The sequence below is a fragment of the Crocodylus siamensis genome, chromosome 9 (assembly GCF_052110815.1).
Source record: "Crocodylus siamensis isolate JL-2025a chromosome 9, ASM5211081v1, whole genome shotgun sequence".
Classification (NCBI taxonomy): domain Eukaryota; kingdom Metazoa; phylum Chordata; order Crocodylia; family Crocodylidae; genus Crocodylus; species Crocodylus siamensis.
In genome coordinates this window covers 70,144,506-70,164,661 of record NC_143403.1, presented here as the reverse complement: position 1 = coordinate 70,164,661, position 20,156 = coordinate 70,144,506, and the positions used below count along the sequence as shown (strand labels likewise).

The 20,156-nt window shown below is 47.6% G+C and overlaps 1 protein-coding gene across 5 annotated transcripts in view; it reads right to left on the bottom strand.

Annotated features, from left to right (window-relative positions):
* Positions 1-2,210: 2,210 nt before the first annotated feature.
* Positions 2,211-20,156, bottom strand: part of CMKLR1 (chemerin chemokine-like receptor 1) — a 152,166-nt gene continuing 134,220 nt past the window's right edge. For 4 of the 5 annotated variants that reach the window (XM_090063442.1, XM_090063439.1, XM_090063437.1 and 1 more), the window contains exons 2-3: positions 7,057-7,140; positions 2,211-6,067 (exon numbers count right to left, since the gene is read on the bottom strand). In XM_090063442.1, coding sequence (XP_089919568.1) covers positions 4,991-6,064 — 1,074 coding nt within the window. In that variant the 5' untranslated portion in view covers positions 6,065-6,067; positions 7,057-7,140 and the 3' untranslated portion in view covers positions 2,211-4,990. Of the gene's footprint in view, positions 6,068-7,056; positions 7,159-20,156 lie in introns of all 5 variants that reach the window. The other variant, XM_090063441.1, reaches the window with a different exon arrangement.

Sequence of the window (20,156 nt, the reverse complement as noted above, 5' to 3'; positions counted from 1 at the left end):
CTTTCTGGGCCCACATTCAGCCTAGTGTTGCCAGCAGTCACGCCTGCATCACACATCTTGTAATATCTGGTATTACAGCCCCGACTCTAGGGGGCATTTGAAGAAGTGAGATGCTTGGCTTTTATTAAAAATAAAAAATGAGTAAAATGCAGTAAATTTCTGGCCCATGTGTCAATGGGGCAGGAGGGGGAAAGGAAGGATGATGCAAAGGCTCAGGAACCTGAAGGCAAAGAACCCCTGATTACAGATATATTTTTAAAGTCATCTCATGGTTTTAATTGTCTGATTTTGGAGGCCTGATTCATGGCTTTGGACCCCGTGGGGCTGGCAGGGGCCAGCCGCAGATTCAGGAGAGAGAGGGGGTACGTGCACACGTGTGTCTGTTGGAAGAGAGGAGACCTGCTCAAGGGCTTGGGGTCATGCTGGCCTCCTGCGAGTGCATGCGTAGGCACAAAGAGGCCATCAGCCACTAGTACTCTGCGTGGTGAAAGAGCTCTCTCCTTAAATCCCAGGGTCAGGAGTGGAGGCTTGTGTTTCTCGGCACCGGCGGTCCGAAGTCCCACAGCCCATGTTCCTTTTGGCTGGAAGCCTTGTACACATACGACACAGGCGGGGCACGCCGGGAACATCTGAGCCAGGCACGCAGTGTGCTGCCTAGAGAAGTGCGGATGTGATGGGGAGGGAGAGAGTTGGAGCTTTCCTGGAAAGATGCCATTTGGGCCACGATGCACAAGCCAGATGTTTCGAGGATGCTGCTGTCTCTCCCCGGGTCTCTCTGTGCAGCACATGCTCCACCAGTCCTCTTGCGACCTGAATATTTCCCGTAACGATTCCCCGGAGGACTGTAATCCCCCCGGTGTGCACTTTCCTCCTTGGCATCTGGCAGACGGGGGGAAGATTGGCAATTACCACCATGCACTCCTAGGCGCCTGGAGATAACTCTTGCCTGCCACCTCAACTGAGATCCAGCCATCGTAGCACAATGCAGACCCAAATGAGAGAGGATAAGTGGATAAATGTCCTCAGCTCACCTCCAGAGGTCTGTTTTTCAGCCTCGCTTGCAGCAAAACATTTAGTATTCTCATCTTGGCCCTCAATTGAAGGTAGTTCACATCAGAAAAACAGCAGGGACGACACAGTTTGCTTGCTCTTCCGCCCACCGCAGAACAAGCCCGGGTAACCTTCGGTGCTGCCTGGAGCTTGCGGGCCGCCCCTGCTGCTCAGATGTCCTTTTGGAGGGGGTGGATGGCAGTCGTTTCAAGTTTTCTTTCCAATGAACTCAGATTTCCTGCGCTGCTGCTAAGGAACCAGCAGGCCTGCCACTTCTGCTCTGCCGCGCGAGGGGAACAGGGCTGTCTGTAACCCCCTTGTTCCCCAATCCCCTGCCACTCTGCCCTCATGAAGGATAATGCCAGCCTTGGCTGCATTATTTTCCCCCCCCTCTCTTCAGAGGACAACCCAACCCTGGCCTTCCCAGTCCCCCATCTCCCCCGGTGGGGACCCCTGTCAACTGGCTTGGAAAAAGCATTGGGCACCTGAGGCAGGTAAGCCTGGCTGATAAACTCAGGAATACAAAGAATCCCTCCCAGCCTGGATCTCAGGGTGACCCTGAACTGTTTCTCACCAGGTCCTGGAGAAATCAGCTTTGATTTGCAGTGAAGAAGGCGTAGGTCACAGATTAGGGAAAGAAAAGCACAGCCCCCTGGGCAACGGGGGTGCCAGGGAAGGTCTGGATTCTGCTTCACTGGACATTATCCAGACGGGTCAGAGAAACACCCTTCAGGGAGGATCTAGGGGTACGGACCCTGTCTTAGTGAGCGGGGTTGGACTAGACGACCTCTCAAGGTCTCTCCCCGCCCTGAGTTTCTGTGAATCTCTGAATGAACTCAGCACCTTTCTGGCATTTGGTTCAAAATGTGGCTGGGCCTGGATCAAAATCCCCTTACGGTATGCTTATGTCTACAGATCTTGTGGATCCACGTTCCCCTATGAGATCCATGTGCTTGGGAAGTACTGAATGTCCCCCGCCTCTGTTGCTCCATCTCATGCAGCTCTGGTTTCTCTTCCACACCCCATAGGTCTACTCATATTCTACCATCCTCTGCCTATTGCTGTACTCCCGGGATACGTATCTTCATCCTACTACTGAAAATAATTTTCCTCTGACACATATAACTGCATGCAAGAAAGACTGGAGCCATATCTGGAATTAATCATTGTTAATGAGAAGACATACAAAGGCAGTGTGTTTCAATGCTGGTATAAATTTTAGGCGCGTTGTCTTATGCTAAACGCCTTGTACAAAGTCATCTCTATTCCTCCCTGCATTTTCTCTCTGAGGTTACAGCTGGGGCATTCAATAGGGCTGACGGGAACGTCGTGCTCTGAAAATCAAGGGGAGCCGGACACCTGTCTTAGGAGCCTTGCTGTTGGGAAATCACAGAAGTGAAAAAGCAGGCGGTGTCGTCAAGCCACGGGGTGACTGAAAGGCAGGCCTCATGAGGGAGGTGCCAGAGGATATTCTGCTTTCCTGCTGGGCCCTGCAGCATTGAATGCTCATGGACGCGGGCACCAGAGCCCAGGGGGACGGTCACTGAGATGTAAGGAGCTTCTTCCCTGTGCTCTCCAGTGTACTGGGCAGGTGCCTGACCGCAATGCCTTAGTCCTAGAGGAGCATCTGTGGTAGGTATCCGGTTTCCCTGTGCTCAGGCTGCTGTTGGCGGAGGATGCAGGACGCAGCACAGAGAAGCAGGCATGAGCAATGTAGTGTGCACTGATCCCAGTGCTCTTAGACCATCCCGACATGCCTATGCTGGATGGTCCAGCACCCCTGCTCAGCCACCGCTGCTCTGTGGTTTAGCAAAGCCGGCCTCATACGCCGACACGAGGACTGGGCCCGTTCTGGATGCTTGGTCCAAAAGGCCTGGGAGGGAGTCCCCGGTGAGACATCACTCTCAGGTAGCATCACATCAGCCATGCCCCATCCCATCCCAACAGACTTATCGAAGGAGGAAGGGAAGAGTCGTGGGTGTGGAAGGGGTGGGAGAAAGCAGCTCTCAGCTCCCAATGGCCCTCCCAGCCTCCATTTGCACGGGCTGCATGTTGGCCCACAGCAGACCGCCACCCAACGGGTCTGTCCTTCCTGAACCTCCTGTCTTACGAGGACAGGAAGATCTTTGTTTGCACTTTTAAAACTTATGAGACGCAGCTCTTCCTGCTCATCCTATTTATAGATTAAAACACATCAAGGACACGGCTCTCAGGCAGCTGATTTGTCCGGTCAAGAGATTTCTCCTTCCTAAGAGCCTTTATGCTGCCTGCTGGTGCCAATAAGCTATCATTTCAATTAAAAAAAATGCAATGACATCTGGGATCCGGCGCATATTTCTGTCTCCTCACTTCCGTCGCTCGATCCGAGATGCTCACCCATTGCAGCTAAACCCTTCTGATCAGGGCTGTCCACCCCCACTTCGAAAACTAATCCCTTGCCTCTGAGCTTAAGCCAATTGCTACAGGGGTCAAGAGGCAAATTTGTTTCACATTGTACAATGGCCCAGGCACCTTCGGGAGATTTTGTTTTCTGTTCCTCAGAATTAATAGCGAATTCAAAAGACTGCAGGAAGGGGATTAATTCGGCATTAAATGTTTTAGGCTTTTAGAGGCATTTCAATAAAACCATATGCCGTTTCTAACATGACCATGTAGTGTCGCCCCTAATGGGACTTTCATTTGGGCTCATTTTAATTAGATACTTTATTCCTGACTAGGGTTGCCATGTGCTGTGCTGGCTTCCATTGGAGGAGAAATCAGGCCGCCGTGTACCTGAAACACATGCGAGGTGTCATAAGAATGGATGCCGTGGCCATCCAGCTTTTGTTCTTTTTTCTTTATCTGCTCTGATTTCGGGTATACTCGGGGAGTAGAGAGTGTTTGCAGACAACCGAAAACCCTGTTGTGCTGCTACCAATATATTATGTGCCTTCAAGAGACTGGTTAAGTGGCTATATGCATCACTATATACAATGTCTAACATGATTTCCCCCCCAGGATAAGCAGTATGTATTACAATTATAGGATAATCAGCCTTTCAGCCCACCGGGTGTGATGGGCATTCAAAAGACGCTCTCAAAGTAAAGCATTAAAAGTCACAGTCTTCTCCCCAACATATATTTTAAGAAGCAATCCTGGCTTCTCTGCTCTGCACGTTTCTCTCTCTTGGTCATGAGTCTCTGTGGTTTGCTTGGACTCCATAAACTTTGGCATGACCTGGTCATCTAGTCATTTAAGATGGTATTGTCTCAACTGGGGCTGCGATTTATAAACTGTGCAGTTGTTGGCACAAAGGGAGATTTATACATATTCACAACTGTGTGTGCATGTGTACAATCACCAGGAGCACAGAGTAAAGTGCAAGGATAGACCGTTTTTATGGCTTTGATTTGGCAACTTCTCTCTGTCCAGTAAGAGGCCGACTGAATGAACTAGTCCAGCAGTCAGCAATATGCAAGGTGGAAAGGTGTCTTGACCACACAGGTCCAGATGCCAAATCCTTATCCAAGGTTTGGACTCGGTCTGACTTAAAGCAATGATCTCCTTCTCTCAAGCAGTTTGGGAGGCGTAAGAAAGAAAGTGTGGAAGGAGGAGGAAAAGGCACATGAAGACCTTCCATCATAAGCACTGAGTCTGCATATAAAATACCCAGTGGTTTGCCCAATGTTTCATGACCAAGAGCATTGATTTGCTGGCTCTCCAAACTAGAGGATCTCTTCTGAAAATTGATGGCACTTTATCAGATGCAGTAAGGCCACAAAATTGGGTTAATATACAGACTGCATCAAGAAAATACAGGCACTTTCTTAAGGTCCCCTGAAACATCTTCTGAAACCAGAGCTCAGGACACACTCCTAGATCTCAGTGCAGTTGCCTCTTCCCCATAGGAAGTACTGAAAAGAGTCTGTGTTTTGGGTGCCAAAAGCATCTGAGGTAGGGATTAGAGCAGTATAGTCTCCTTCTCGGTCATCGAAACCGTCTTAGAGAAGCTCCTGTGTACAAGACTGGAGTGAGCAGTGTCTTCACTTATGGCATTCACCAGCCTGGAGAAGACACTTATCTTGAATTTTTTAAAGTCCTGGCCCATGAAGACATAAAGGACAGGATTCATGCAACTGTTGAAAGTAGCAAGTGCCGTGGTGATGGGTATGCCAACTGCTAATACTGAGTAGGGGATTTCGTGGGGATGCATTTCCAGGAAGTGCAGGATATGGTAGGGGCTCCAGCAGAGGAAGAAAGTCACAATGATGGTGACAATGATCTTGAAGGGCTTTTTGGATTTGGAGAGGCGGCTGGTTTTCAGCTTGCAGACAATGCGGATATAACAGAGTGTGATGATGGTGATGGGAATGATGAAGCCTGTCAGAAACTTAGTGACAGTCACCATCTTGTGCCTCATCACACCCAGAGAGTGATAAGACTTATTACTGGACAAAGAGAAGTTGCTAAAGCAAACCACGTTTTGGCCGTCATGCTCAATGTCCCGGAAAATCAGAGACGGGGAACTCATCATGAAGCCGATTGTCCAGGTGACGAAGCAAACCAGACATGCCAGCTTGGCGGTTCGATGGTTTTGGGACCAGATGGGGAAAAACACTAACAGGTAGCGGTCGATGCTGATCGTGGTTAGCAAAAACACGCTGGTGTACATGTTGAGGTTCAAGAGGTAGGAGTTCAGCTTGCACATGGCTGTGCCAAATATCCAGTTGTAATTCATAGCTGTGTAGGCAATATTTAAGGGCAGGAAGACGCTGAAGAGAAAGTCAGCAGCTGCCAGGTTGAGAAACCAAATGGCATTGACAGACTTCTTCATCTTGAAAATTATGATTGCAATGACCAGACCATTCCCCACGATCCCCAGCAGGCAGGTGACACTATAGATTACAACCGAAAGGATCCTAATAATTTCCACTGTGTTGTGCGATGAGCTAGACCCGAAGCTATACGAGCTGTAATCGATATCAGAAACATTTCCGTAGTCATAGTCATCTTCGGAGTAGTTGTAGACCTCCATTATCTGTAAACCAATTAAAGCAAGTTCAGTGCTGGGGTCTTTTACAGTGCATGCTTCCACTAACTGTCTGACACGGGAGGGCGAATCAAAGGAATCTGGGAGGTGCCCCAGAGATTTCAGTTTGTCAGGACGAGAGCTCACTCAACGCCAAATTTCACGTTGGGTAGGGGGTGCACAAAAGTGGGCAGCTCTCAACAAGAGCAGCATCGGGGCATAGGGATACAGACACTGATAGCACAGTGTCAGAAAGCAGGGTCTAAATTCAACATTGCAAAGAGCAGCTGTGGTTAAAGCTGGGCACATCATACATTTCATACGTTTCCAGGGGAAGACCTGCCTTTGGATTTCCGGCAGCTTACCCAGCTCTGGCGAGACAAATGCTATAGGTCTTGGAACAGAGTGGCTGGTCAGAGGACAAGTGACATTAATGAAAACTAGGACAGAGGGGTGGGGAGATAGGGAAAAATAAGGAGTTGACATGAGCCTCTGCTCCAAACTCCAAAATAACGCTCTGAAAATGTTTAGCTGACATTATTGCTGGGTTATATCCGTGCACTGAGTTCTGGCTAGGCATGGATGCTGGTCAATACAAATAGGGGGCTCCTCTGATTTTGCTCCAGTAGGGTTTATTTAGGATTGTTCTAATATGACTGAAAGTGAAATTTAGCCGTCTTAGCCACAGGGCATGATTCAGAACCATTTCATTTGATTTGGGTTTTGTCCTGAACCATCTCTTCACAAAACAGGTATAATCCTCTCCATCTACCACCCACAGAAGCATCTGGGGCTGACTTAATGCCTGCTCATTAACTGCTTTGAGAACCTACAAGGGCAAAATACTAGTCCTCGTCTCAGCTGCCTTTATTAAATTGCACATTTCTGTTCCAAATTCTGCCCAAAGTTTAATATGCAACTCAGTTGGCATCAAGGGGGTTGTACAAATATAATTAAGAGTAAAATTTGGCCCTGTAAAAAATGTTATTAAATCTCACCTTTTCACTCCAGTATTTTTTCAGCTCCGCTCTTAATGTGCCTGTAGCAGGGGCTTCATCCACTCCCTGAGCAGCTGGAAATGCCTGCAAGACAGGAAAGATCTGATGGATTTATTATCCAACGCCAGGCAAACAAAGGCAGCCCTTTCCTGTGGATGCGGTCTACTTTGGGAAGCACATGCATGCGTAGCGATGTAACGCTACCACTTGGATCATACAAAGGACAGGCCTCCAATGGAAGAAGGCGTTTCAGGAGGAAGTAGATTTTTAAGCTTCAGTTAATCTTGGTAAAGTACAGCTGGAATTGTCTCAAAGCCCAGATTTCTTACATAGTGCCTGACTTGTCGAGCCAAGGTCCTTTCTGTTGGATGGATGCTTTAACACGCTACCCTGTATTAGGAAATCCAACAGAGCTTCAGCTGGAAAGGACAATGTTATCTTCCGAGAAAAACTAATGCCATGTGTCTAATTCACTACTGGTTTTAATCTGCTGACATCATTCAGCTCGCACAACAAATGAATTGAAGTCCACTGAGGTTGCTCTTTAATATTAAGACAACAACAATTCGCAAAAAACTCCATCGGCCCTCAGAGGGACAGATTTTTTTTCCCAACAACAATAGTTTCTATTGTTTTCCTTTCAATAGAACAGGAGATTACAGGTGTCTCAGATACCTATGAAAGGCAAACCTGGCTTAACTTTTTAAGGGCATCCTACACACCCTATCTACAGGGATACCCGGTGCAGCTTTTGGTGATGTGTGCTCAGTCACCGTCCTGTAGCTTCAGAGCAATGCTCAAATCAGGAAACGTCCCCTGCATGTAATAAGCTAGCTTAAAAAAGGAAACCATTTTGGAGCCAGTAGAACAACTTAAAAAAACACCAGTCCCAAAACCCTCATCAGGCCAATAGTTGCGTTAGGATAAATAACTAAAAGCATCAATAAATATGTGTGAAAATGTTGTGGTTATTCCTCTGATTAAATAAGTGCCTCTCACATTTTAAATCTTTCATATGACAGCTCACACTGCCGTTGGCTGTAACCAAGTCCTGGCTTGGACCAGCCATAGGAAGGCCGCGCTTGAAATGGGATCTTTAACAGGAGCATCTGACCAGGGGCTAAAACTTGGATCGGACCCAGGCAAGGAGAGAACTTGAGAACATGCTTGAAGCATTTCACTGGGGAAGGGGATGTGCTTCCTGCAACGCAGGATTTCCTGTGCTTGCCCACGTCAGCTCTGATGGCATCCAGCGACACGGGTTTACAACTGGAAGGAGCTGTGGGCCCATCACATGCAGCTCAGGAAGCCTTTCCCAGAGCTTCCCAAAGTCAGACCTGAACCTTCCCCCACTTTGCACAGGCCGTGCATTGTGCGGCACAGGGTCTGAAAGGGACCTCGGCATCTTCCGAGGTCAGAGCTCTCGCACAAAAGCTGACTGCCCTTTGAGGGAAAGGGACACATGGATGAACCAAGCCTTTTAAATGTAGTTCCTGCCATGCAAAAATGCATCTGGAGTCAGAGGAAAATATCCTCCATGCCACTCGACTCTCAGCACCAGCACTGCTTTCAGCTAGCGTGGCTGCAGGCGTGGCAGGAGGGTCTGCTTGGGACATGGCTCCACAGCCCAGCCGGTGGGCACAAGTAAAAGCAGCTCCCAGACGAGGGCTGGAGGCCAGTTCTTGGGTACTTGGATCCTAATCCCATAAAATCTGTTGCTTTCTACAATGGGATCTGGCTCTTTGAAATGATTAGCCCAGAACAACGATGCTCCCAAAACATAGCCTCGTCCCACTCCAGTGGCCCTTGATTCAATACCTCTGGAAACATTTGCAATCTGAAACTTAGAGGCCACATCTCGAAGTCCTTAATGGGTTTTAACTCATTCACTGAATAAAGACCTCAGATTCTGTGCCACTGATATTCTTGGACCGCCAGCAGTGAGGCATAGGATAGGACAGAAGAAGGAGCAGACCTGCACCAACACAGAGTGTTACAACCCCTGTATACATCAGGAAACTAAATTCCTAGAAGGTGCAACTCAAAACCAAGGATAATGGACTTACTCCTGCAGATATTTTGGCCCTAATCTTTCAGGTCCACTTAGGTCTCAGTCACCGTTGTCCAGTAAGAATGGGAACTATATTTTGGGAGTGATTTGGCCGTTGGCATAAATTGTGAGTTATTTTTATACCCTCCAGATGTTTTTGGAGGCGGCACCTAATAAATTTCCACTTATTGCAAAGATGCCTTAAGACCATAGCATTTTTTGTCATGTTTCCAATGAGCCTTTGCTGTTATTGTGAATGGAGGGGGTTTTCATCCCCCTCTGGGAATGTCTTCACTTCCCACCTCACCCCTTAAAGCAGATTGAGGTGAGACATCCCAGCAAAGGAAACAGGAGACCTGGATTTTAGGTCTCCAGTGGGGGGCGGGGGAGGGGGCGAGTAGGGAGAGTCTTTTCTATGTTTCTTCAAATACTGCACTGCTAAGCACCGCTCCGTGATGTGCACCTTTCACTCGACTGTCTCTTTGGGGCACTTTTCCTGTCCCTCATCTCTGTGGCCTTGCTCGCACAAAGGGGGAATGCAGGTGTGAATGACAACCTTGTAGCTGGAAGGATTAAACATCCAACGCAGCAGGTGCCGATGCTTGGTGCTGGGAGTGGGCTGTCCCTGACACCCTTCTGACAAGTCGTGCAGATGCGATGCTTATCTGCATTACGTTCTTTGCACATGACTGCTCGCTACCGACTGCTCTGTGCGCTGAGCAAAAATGCAGCAGCCAGTTTAATCTTCTGTTAGTGATGCGTATCTATCAGCTGAGCTCGAGTGCAGTAATGACTCAGTGCATATCCAGACTTTCTGAAGCCTTCACAGCCCTTCATCTATCAGCACCATCAAGATGTGATTGCAAGGTGAGTGTGCAGCTGGGGATGTCTGAAATGTAGAAGTATCCAGAAGAAGATATAATATGCTGTCCCGTTCCTGTATTCCATCCCCATATTTCCTTTAAAGGCTTTCACTCTTTCAACCCTCCAAATCACCTTCCTCTCCCATCTAGCCTCCTCCTTCTCCTCCACCTAGTATCATCTTCTTTGGAAGTATATTTTCTTCTGTGCTTTTTCCACTCTTTTGTTTTTCATTTCTAGGCATCTACTCATATTCTTCAGAGCCTCTTGCAAGGGACCCTCTTGCTCTCTTTTAGCCTATTGCTACTAATGTTGTTATTACAGTGGCACCCAGGGCCCCAAACAAGATAGGGCTCCAGTGAATTAGGCATTAAGCCAGCCCCTAGGTAGACACAATGCAAACCCTACATATCTGACCATCTAAGAAGATGAACAAATATAATAAGAAGGGAGAAATGAATACGCCACAATTTTTGCAGATTCCTATGTACTTGCATACACATAAACAAGACCTTGAAAGATAAGGTCTTCATGACTGCCGTTTGACCTGGCCATCGCTGGTTGGCTGATTCCTTCCAGACGTCAAGGCAGAAGTGGGCCCTAACAAGAGATGTGGATGGAGAAGATGGCGTCTGCCCCATGGACTGATTCAAGGGGGAAGTTTCATGCATATGGTGCACGTGGAGCTGGGATGGGACAGAGTCATGCATGAGAGCCAAGGCTGGGCAAGATTTCAAGAAGACTGAAGGTGACACAAAAGCAGCATCGAGGTCAAGAAGAGTGAGAATGGACTTTTGCACCTGGTGGGTATTGACTTAATCGATACTGCTCATCTCAGGCGTGTTGAGAGTGGTAGGGAATTCCTGGTGCACTTTTGGTGTTCCTTTTATGATTTCCTGTGGCACTGGCCTGCATGATGACATCTTTCATGCCTGACACCAAATCTGTTAAAGGAATCAAATTTACGAGCGTTGGGCAGACACTTTCCTTGAACGGGCATTTCAAATAACTGACTTGCACTGATTTTCCCCAACCCAGTTAAAGCCCCACATTCTGCTGTGAAGCAAAAGTCACTTCTCTTTACTGCTTTGAATTCTCTGATGAACATTAGCTCAGCTCTGGTGAAGTCATCTCACTGGGATGGTTCAGATGTTTGGGTAGCGTAGCTGATAATGCACCAGGGAGTCCATGATTAAAATCACATTAGGAGTCAAAGGGCAGCTTGTAAGGGAAACAAGCTCTTGTCTTGGCATTTCTAATGGCTGTTACTTCACATTAGGAAATGATCATACATAATCTGGCAAAGTTTGATGCAGCTGGTTGCCTCAGATGAGAAGAGGTCCAGCTTGGAGCTGGCCTGGGTTAGAAATAATGGTTATTTTTAGATAGGAAAATGACTGCCCACCCACACTGAAGCTGGCCAAATTGAAGGTTGAGAGGGAGCTCCCACCGCAGCAGTCTTCCTCAGATGAAAGGTTTAGTGCCCTGGAAACAGAAGGCTTCAACCATCAGGCCTGTCTGCTACTGTGTCCCTTGCACTGGCACTTGGAGTCCCTTTTGCACACAGGCCTGGCCTACTGCCTGTTGAGCCTTACTAGTGTGAATGCCTACACTGGAAACAAGGACAGGTGAAGCTGGGAAGATGCAAACCCTCCATCCCATTCGAAAGCATATCAGCCAGTGAGATGGATGTGTTGGCTGGCCATGGCCATCTCTGGGGTCCAGCGTTTTAATAACATTGGCCACCCCCATAAAGTGGAGACACATCACTCCAAATCACACATTCAAGCATCCTTGAACGTTAAGGAGGTAAACGTGCCCAAAGCTGGATCCTAACTTCTGGTTAGCTCCCTGCACCGGGGCAGTCCACCTCCCAGTACAGAAACCTAATGAGGAAGGTTGCTTTGCCATTCATTCTTCTAGGCCGGCTGAGAGGCATGAAGACTATTAGCCTAGAATAAAGGCCTTTGACATAAGTACAGGCATCTTGACAGAAGTAGCTTGGCTCTTGCCCAGCCATGGGGGTTGTTTACGTGAAATGCAGGTTTTGCTAAGTCAAGATGAATTAGGAATACCGAGAAATTGGTTAAAAGGAGAAAAACAATATGTGTTCTTGGCAGACAGAGACCCTCTAAGGCAAAACAAGCCATACAAGAAATAGCTGTTAAGTAAAATATAAGGTTGCTATAGAAATGTGTGACGCAAATGAACGACTGTAGAAAAGGGTGTATGTTAAGATAAGAAGTGGAGCGATGTAAACAAGATAGGTATAAATTTGAAAAGCCAGCTTTGGGTCTTTGCAAGTCCCACTCAGAAAATCCTCGGCGTTGATCCTCTGACCAAAAGTCTACCCTGAGCAGAACTGATGTAGGAGCGGGAAGCCCCAACGAGTCCTCCCGGCCCAGTCAACCAGTGACGTCATGTTCGTTATATCTTGCGTGCTGCATCGTTTTTAAGTAACTACAGAAATAGAATTGTAACTGCTGCGGTTATTTTGGCTTTTTGAGTTAAAGTTGCAACTGTTAGGGTTTAGTAAACTTGCTTCTAGTTAAAAACAACCATGTCTTAGTCTCTCTACTTGGTGAAAAGACCCGTAGCAGTGTCACTGGACATAACAACACCCAGAAGTGTGTGGAGAGTGCGAGAGAGAAGATGGGTTTTTTGAGTTTAGCGTTGTTAGCTCAGAATGGGTTCTGGCACTGATTAAAGATGAGTTCATGCCGTGAAATGCTGGTCAGCCCTGGATTTGGATTTTGAAACAACCCATTAGAGTTGGGGCATGTTGAGGATCTGCAGGTAGAAATCAGGCTTGTTCCTGAGCACTTGAGCTCTCTGGAGAGTTTCTGCTCAAACCCAGTGCTCACCATCCCAGTTCAGCAGGTAGGATGCCAGCTGGTGAGAAGTTGTGACTGCAACTTGGGGCAACACAACTTTGTTGCCTTGAATCTAGGAAGGGAAGATGCCCTGGTCTGTGCTGGAGTCCATGCCATCATTGTCTTCACTGAAACTGGGACTCAAGCTTGGGAGAGTATGTTTAGCCATCTCCAGTCACCCACCCCAGCTGCAATGTAGCCAAGCTTGTACTTAAGTCCATACAAATTGTAAGCATGGGCTCAAGCCCCATTGGCTTCCAGTCGGAGGTACCCTCGTGTGCCTTCCAGAAATGCAGTCCACACAGCAACTCAATATTGTGCTAGGATGCTGGACATGGACCTTTTGCTGGAAATCAGGTACTCCCTTGTCTTGTCCTCCAGGGCACAGCCAATCCCTGGCAGGGCAGCCACAAAAAAGTGACCTGAATAAACGAGGGTTTAGGGCAAGACCTGTAAATTAGCTTGAGTTGAAAGGAGACCTGGCCCCGGTGAGACCTTTATTGTCGGGAGGATGAATTAAAGTTGATGATCCAGCAGAAGTAACAATATCAGCAGAACTGGTTGTTATACAGCTGACTATTAATGTTGCTGTTTAATGAGCCATTTTAACTGTTCCCTTTATGGACCAGCGATTTTCATATTGTTACCTTTCAAAAGGCAAAGCCACAGATGGTCTGGATGGCAGGCTGTGCTTCACTTTCACTGGGCCCAGTTTTATGGAGGGAGACTGCAGAGGGAGAGCAGGGAACCACTTCCCCTTGGTTCAGCCTCCTTTACACAAAGAGGGACCCTGAACGGTGCCATCCACACAGATGCACAAAAATACTGCAGTGCTCTATGAGCAGGTTGTGGCCTTGTTGTGGCCTCGTTGCCAGGCTAAGCCATAGCATCTGCAGCACTAGGAATTTTACCAGGGTCCAGAAAACAAAACAGGGTGGATGAAATGACTAAAGCCAAGGTCTGAAGCCCACAGACTCAGCTCTCTTCGAAGAACGGCGAGAGACCCAAACCCCAGGATGGTGCTGAGCTGCTCAGCTGAATTCCCTCCTGTTCCCACGGGTCTCTCCCAAACACAGATGCTTGATTTTCACTTGCGGAGCAGGAATGCATGCACTCAAGGTTATGTACTACATTAGATGCTGTTCTGGATGAATTCCTGGGATGACTGGTAGCAGAAACCCTGTGCATACAAGTTTTCCAGCGGAAGTTCAGAGACTTCCAAAATTTGAATGGATTCAATTAGTGTCAGAACATCAGAGGACTTTGGCGTGCTGAATCTGAGTCCCTGGGAGGTTAGCTCATCAGACTACACCCTCCCAGTGCTTTCTGCCGGCATGGCGAGATTTGGGATTACAGACACCCGAGGTTGCTACAACAGCGTCTTTGCTGTTTCCCCTTGGTGGAGGACATCTTTGAACACAAATGAGAGGTTCACAGTAAGGGAGGTGCTCCTGGATTTGATTATGCCCATATCCTGCACTATGGAGGGAAGGATAAGTCTGTGGAAAGATGGAAGAAACTATTGGTGAAATGGGATTTTTAATGATATTTCCATTTCCCTTCAGCCCACACATACATTTTGTATTTAAACCCATCCCTCTTGTTTATTGTGGGCCCGGTTCCTGCAGTGACATTCAGACTGACATTTCAAAGCTGCGTTTCATGGATTGTTTGTTTGAACTGTCTGCTTGTTTGCTTCCTCTTTCACTTGTAGCATGGGCAGTGACTGAAACAGGTCGGCACATTGGGATGAAAATGGGTAACACGGGCCCATCTGTGCATGGGCACACGCGGTCTGGCCTCGTTGTGGGGTGATTGAAACCTGGGTAGCGCTGGGAGGTGCATTGACACCGGTGCAAACAGCTGTGTTGGATCCATACAACACCTCCGTCCTTTGCACGGGTTGTCCTTGCATAGGCTCTTTTTAGACTACCCCCTCTACCAATGCTTCAAGTCAGACCTAGCGATAAGCTGATACCTGGGAGGTTGTATGCACTAGCACAGGGGAGGGGTGAGCGCAGCAGAGACCCCGCCAACTTCCCTCGCTGCGATTTCCTACGCAGAACAACGGCTTCAGCCGCATGCTTCATCTTCCCAGCCAGGTTTGATTTGTCTGCAGAGCAAACCAGCCAGAACAAACACAGAAAAGGGGGAGACGTCCAGGGAGAACAGCTCATTCAGAAGGTGCGGCAGGGAAAGATGCAGGGATTCCCCACCAACTGTTGCCGTTTTTTGGCTTGTTTATAGATGTGTCTGGGGTACTCTCTTGACATCTGTGGTTACTCTCTTTCCTCCAGCCAAATGAACAAAACAGTTTTGCACGCACCATGGAGAGAGATTAGCTTCCCAGGTGGCCAAGGCTTTGCAAACATTTCCAGCCATGGACCCATGGCTTTGGAAATCCCAGGACCATTGGCGCTCTGCTCCTTAAGGTGTCTTGCTGGGTTGAGATGAGGCTGATGGCAAGGAGGTGGGGACTAAGGGTAGAGCAAAAGGCGCCTCTACTTCCACAAGGAAAGGAGGATTATCTTGCTGGGATCCTATGACCCCAGCTGACTTCCTGCCCCTGGGCAGGGGGCTGGACTCGATGATCCTCCGGGGTCCCTTCCAGCCCCGAAGTCTATGAATTCTATGAAGTGCAAATAACAGGTTGGCTTTCATTTTCTATTATTTCATTTTCTTCTTGATGGGAGGGGGTGGAATCTGAATTGAAAGTTCATGTCCGTTGACAGCGCAGCCAGATCACGTTAGTTGTTAATTATAACTAACTCACGAGACAGGCCTGACTCATTGAAACTCCACTCCAAATTCAAGGGAATGGTTGGAAGTGGTAGGAAAAGAAAATGAACTGAGCAACTGAATCGGTTGCAATGAAATGGAAAGAAAAACAAGAGGTGGTGCAGAGCTACGGTTCTCAATTTTGAAAGAATAAACTGATCAGCTAAAGGAATGAGTCAGCAGATCAGCCAGACTAGGGAACTCGGGAACTTGAATGCAGAAGAGATTTGGCATTTGTCTGAAGTGAAGGTGCTAATCCCAAGAAAAAGGACAAATATTTGCCAAAAAGTTCAATTTCAGCAGAGCTGGAACCATATGTGAATTCAGGTCAAATCTGGCAAAGAGCAATAAGACATAGCTAAACTATTTATCTGAACTTCTTCTAAATGAACTTTCTCAATTTTCCATTCCCAAACTAAGATTTCATTTTAAAAACTGCCAAAAAAGGCTTTCAAATGTTTCAGTTTAGGTCACACAAAATGTTTGGGTTGAAATCTTTTTCTTTTCTTTTCAAAGACCATCAAAAAGCTTTTACTTTAGGTCAACTCAAAATGGTCCTTTTTTATTTTATTTTTTGGTTCAGCCACAAAACTGAAAATATCCATTGTTAACTCAGATGTTGCAATTAGTAGATCCTAATGCATCCCAAAGGCATACAGAGTAGGAGTTTTGGCACATATATTTTTATGTGTTCTTTAGATGTATCACAGGATTAGGTGAAGTCAGATGTGTTATTCTTGTGAAATCAGCAGGAAATGCAAAAAAAAGTGTCAGAAATAATCAGACTAACATCAGCATTTTGCTGCGGTTTTTTTATCTAGCTTGACATGTTTCATATTGCAACCAAATGGTACGCTTAGACACCTTAAGAGATGGAAATTAGTCAGGATGGTGGGGAAGGGGTCATCACTACGTTTTATTGGAAATGCCCTCCGTTACCCCAAATGGAAAATAGTTGCAATCCAGTATTAAATTTTAAATGCAAATGCATTCAGCTGACTCATATTGGTAGAAAGCAATAGTGGAGGGGAACAGGGACTTGCACAAAGTTGGGGTGAATATTTCCTGGTAATATTAAAAATAAAATTTTGAAATTTGAAAATGTCTGGCCAATTCTGTACGTGCCTTACTTAGCAAGGCAGCCAATCTGTTTCTTGTAGCCAGCGTGAGCCCTGTCCTTACAGGACATTTTCTAGTGCTTGGTCCAACTTGTTCTCCAAGTCCATCCCAGGATGCTGCTAACTACGATATTTCAATGCTAGACCTAATGCCCTGTTTCAACATGACAAACTCCACCCTGGCAACTGCACATATATCCCTTTCTTTGCATTTGGGTGCTTATCAATAACCGGTCGCATTTAGCTACACCACGTGCAAATACTCCTTGAGAAGACACCCTCAGGGTACGTGTCTAATAGCCAGCACCGTATTTTCCACCTGAGTATACTATCCCAACAACAGTGACATACCTTGTACCATCTTAAATCGCGCATCTGGTGAGAGATCACCAAAAATACTATCTCTGAGCAAGGACTGGATAGAAATGGGTGTAGGACAGGTCACAAGAAACTGGACTGGACCCTCAGATTAGCTGGAAAATATGTTTTTCTCATTGTTTAACCCATGGTGTTCAGAGTGATGCTCACGGGGAAATTCCTCCTTGCTGGACACAGTGTACTACACCTCTCTGCTCTGCTTTAGAGGCTGCACCTTGCAGCAGGAGGCAGCCCAGAGCCGTTTAATGATTGTAATAGGGTGGTAAATGGCAAGTTTCAGTCTTCAGCTGAGGAAAAGCCATATGATGGCTATCAGACTGCCCCAGAAAGAGAGGAACGTACAGACAGGACTAAAGAGGTTTAGGTTACCCAGATGCTTGCAAAGGTGATGCTAAAAATGCTAAGATCCCGATGGAGAGGAGACATTTGCACAGGACTGCTCAGAGGTGTAACTGCATGGCTCTCTGGATATCCATGCACACAGATCTACGGACACTCAAGCGATGTGCCCCCTGGCAGAGACTGAGCATCTAGTTTAGTTTATATCTCTCAATGTCCCTGTTTCTGTATCTAAATCTAGCTGAGGTCTGCCCCCCCGTTCCCACCCTCAGAAGCTGAGTGGTGAAGCTCTTTGGGGCATTGCAATTGGTTTTTTCATTGTAAACAGGCAAGGACTGGGGATGGTCTGTGTGTTGTGCTGATTTGGGCTGGACTTGTGGTTCAGACCAGATGTCATGGCCAGGTCACTGCTGTGAAGGCGCAGACAAGTTGATGAAATGCTCTACACCCACCTCCACTCGGTTAGACGGCAGGTCTTTTGCCTTCCCACTCAGACCATGTATTTTTTAATCAACCTTGTCGTTTCCAGTTGACCCGGCTGATGTGCTCGTATCTGCCGGTGGTGGCATCACAGGATGTGGAAATGCTGCTCCAGAAGACCTGGGAACTGTGACCTGAGCCCACTTTTGAATTAGCAACTGGACTTGGGGAAGTCATTCCCTGCTGTTCAGATTAGTCCTGGGGGGTCTCCACTTGTTTTACACAAAGGCAACTGGAAATACCATATAGCGGGTAGGGAGAAGGCCACAGCTGGGAGCTTGGCTTTGGGGTAGGTTGGTGGGTCCAGTTACTTGCAGGTGACTACTGTGGGCAGAGGCTTTAGGACCTGTGTCTAGCTCTTGTGTGCACATACAGATAGGAATAAGCACAGAGAGATGCCAGGGGGTCATGGGAGTGATGGGGAAGGGGTCACATTCTCATTTCCATTCTTGTTTGCATTGCTGAACTACACGGATGCCAATGGGGCACCTTCAGACTGCCAGCCATATAAGCAGAGGAGAGTCTGGCTTGGCTACGAACACGCCGCCCTTCGTCTGCACCCCAGCTAGGAGAGCTCCCTGTTTCTGGTAGTGCAGCTTAGATAAAGCTGTGCTAGGCATGGATGGAAGCAAAAGGGCACAGTGGGTAGAGTGGCAGAGGCAAAGTCTTCAGTGCCAGCAAGACACAGAAAACAAGAGCAGTTTAAATAACAGTGCCGTCGTCTGAGTCGGTGGAATTGCCCAAGCAGAATCCTGTGGGTTGCTTCTCCCCCCCCTGCCACGCAAGCCCTACAGAAATGGCATTTCTCTACCAGCCCACAGTCCTGGAAGGAGCTTGAACCACTGACTCCAGAGCCACCAGTCCAGGACCCCACCCCAGCACTGCTGTTGAGCTGCTTTGCTGCATGATGGCTGTCTAGCAAACAGCACTAATAATGAAGGCAACAGGAGTGAATGAAGGCCATGCTACAATGCGCCAGCCTGTTGGCTTGAATGGACGATGCAGGGATGTCTCTCTTCTGCACGGGCAGAGAAAGTGCAGCAGCCCAAGCAAACTGTCCAAGGACATCCTAAAGGCAAGCACTACAATACCAAGGACCTGCTGGCAAGAAAGCACCGATGCAAGGGAAGGCATAGGAGCAGATACACCATGCACTAACTCGAATCTGGTGTAGGATTACCCCAGGAAAACTCTGGTGAAACTACAGCCGTGTAAGTGCTGTGGATTTATTGCTATTTTGGGAGACATTCCCTGCCCCTCTGCCATCTAGTGAAATAGAGCCCACTGACCTGGGATGAGTCGTGCCTTGGCCCCTCCAGACACCAGTGGATCTGTGACCAGCGGCTAGTCAAACCGAGAGCTCTGAGCTCAGCATAGATGTCTCTGAACTAAAAATGCACTTGAAAAGCCTGTGCTTCCTGTGCAAACTGGCTGGGACTCCTGCATTTGGGCTCTTGCACTTTTAAGGTAGAGTATTTACCAATCTTGGTTTCTTGGAAGCCTGCCTTGCTGAATACAGTGCTGTCTGCTAACCACCTCCCGCTGCCCTTATGCCCCTGTAAGCCATTTCCCTAATTACCCGTCACAGCCATTTTCAAGCCCCTTTGCTTGGAGCTTCCAAGGCTTACCCTCCTGTCTCAGCTCCACCGTCTGCCCCCTCCCCAGCCTGGACCACGGTGGCCCCTGCCTCCCTCGCAGGGGCCAGAAAAATCTGCCCACGTCGGGCTGAGAGACCAGCCGGCTTGAACATGTTTGCAAACTTTTTGCTGGCAGAGCTGGAGTGGGCTAAGGGACAGGCCAGGTCTGTGACAAATGGAAATCAGAAACAGATGTTGGAGGAACATTTGGTGAGTCTCCCGAGCCCCGCTGACCTCCTGTGCTTCCGTCGGCATTAATAAAATACAGCAGAGGCAAAGTTGGTGGGGCAGTCTACGTCCGAAAATAGCTTTCCTCTCAGCCGCGTGCATGGTTATTGCTCTGTCTCTCACCCCCACTGGCTCTCAGACTTCATTGTCAATGCCTCAGTTAATCATTTATATGATCAAATACAAGGCACTGTTTCCAGCAATAATCTCATCCTCCGCCATAATTCCTTTTATTTTTAGCCTGGGTAATGCAGCTTATTAAAGGCACAAGTTATGTTTCCATTAGCAAGAGAAAAGCCAGATAAAGATGGTCATTGTTCAGAAGCACAGGGAAAGCAGATTAAGGAGATTACCATTG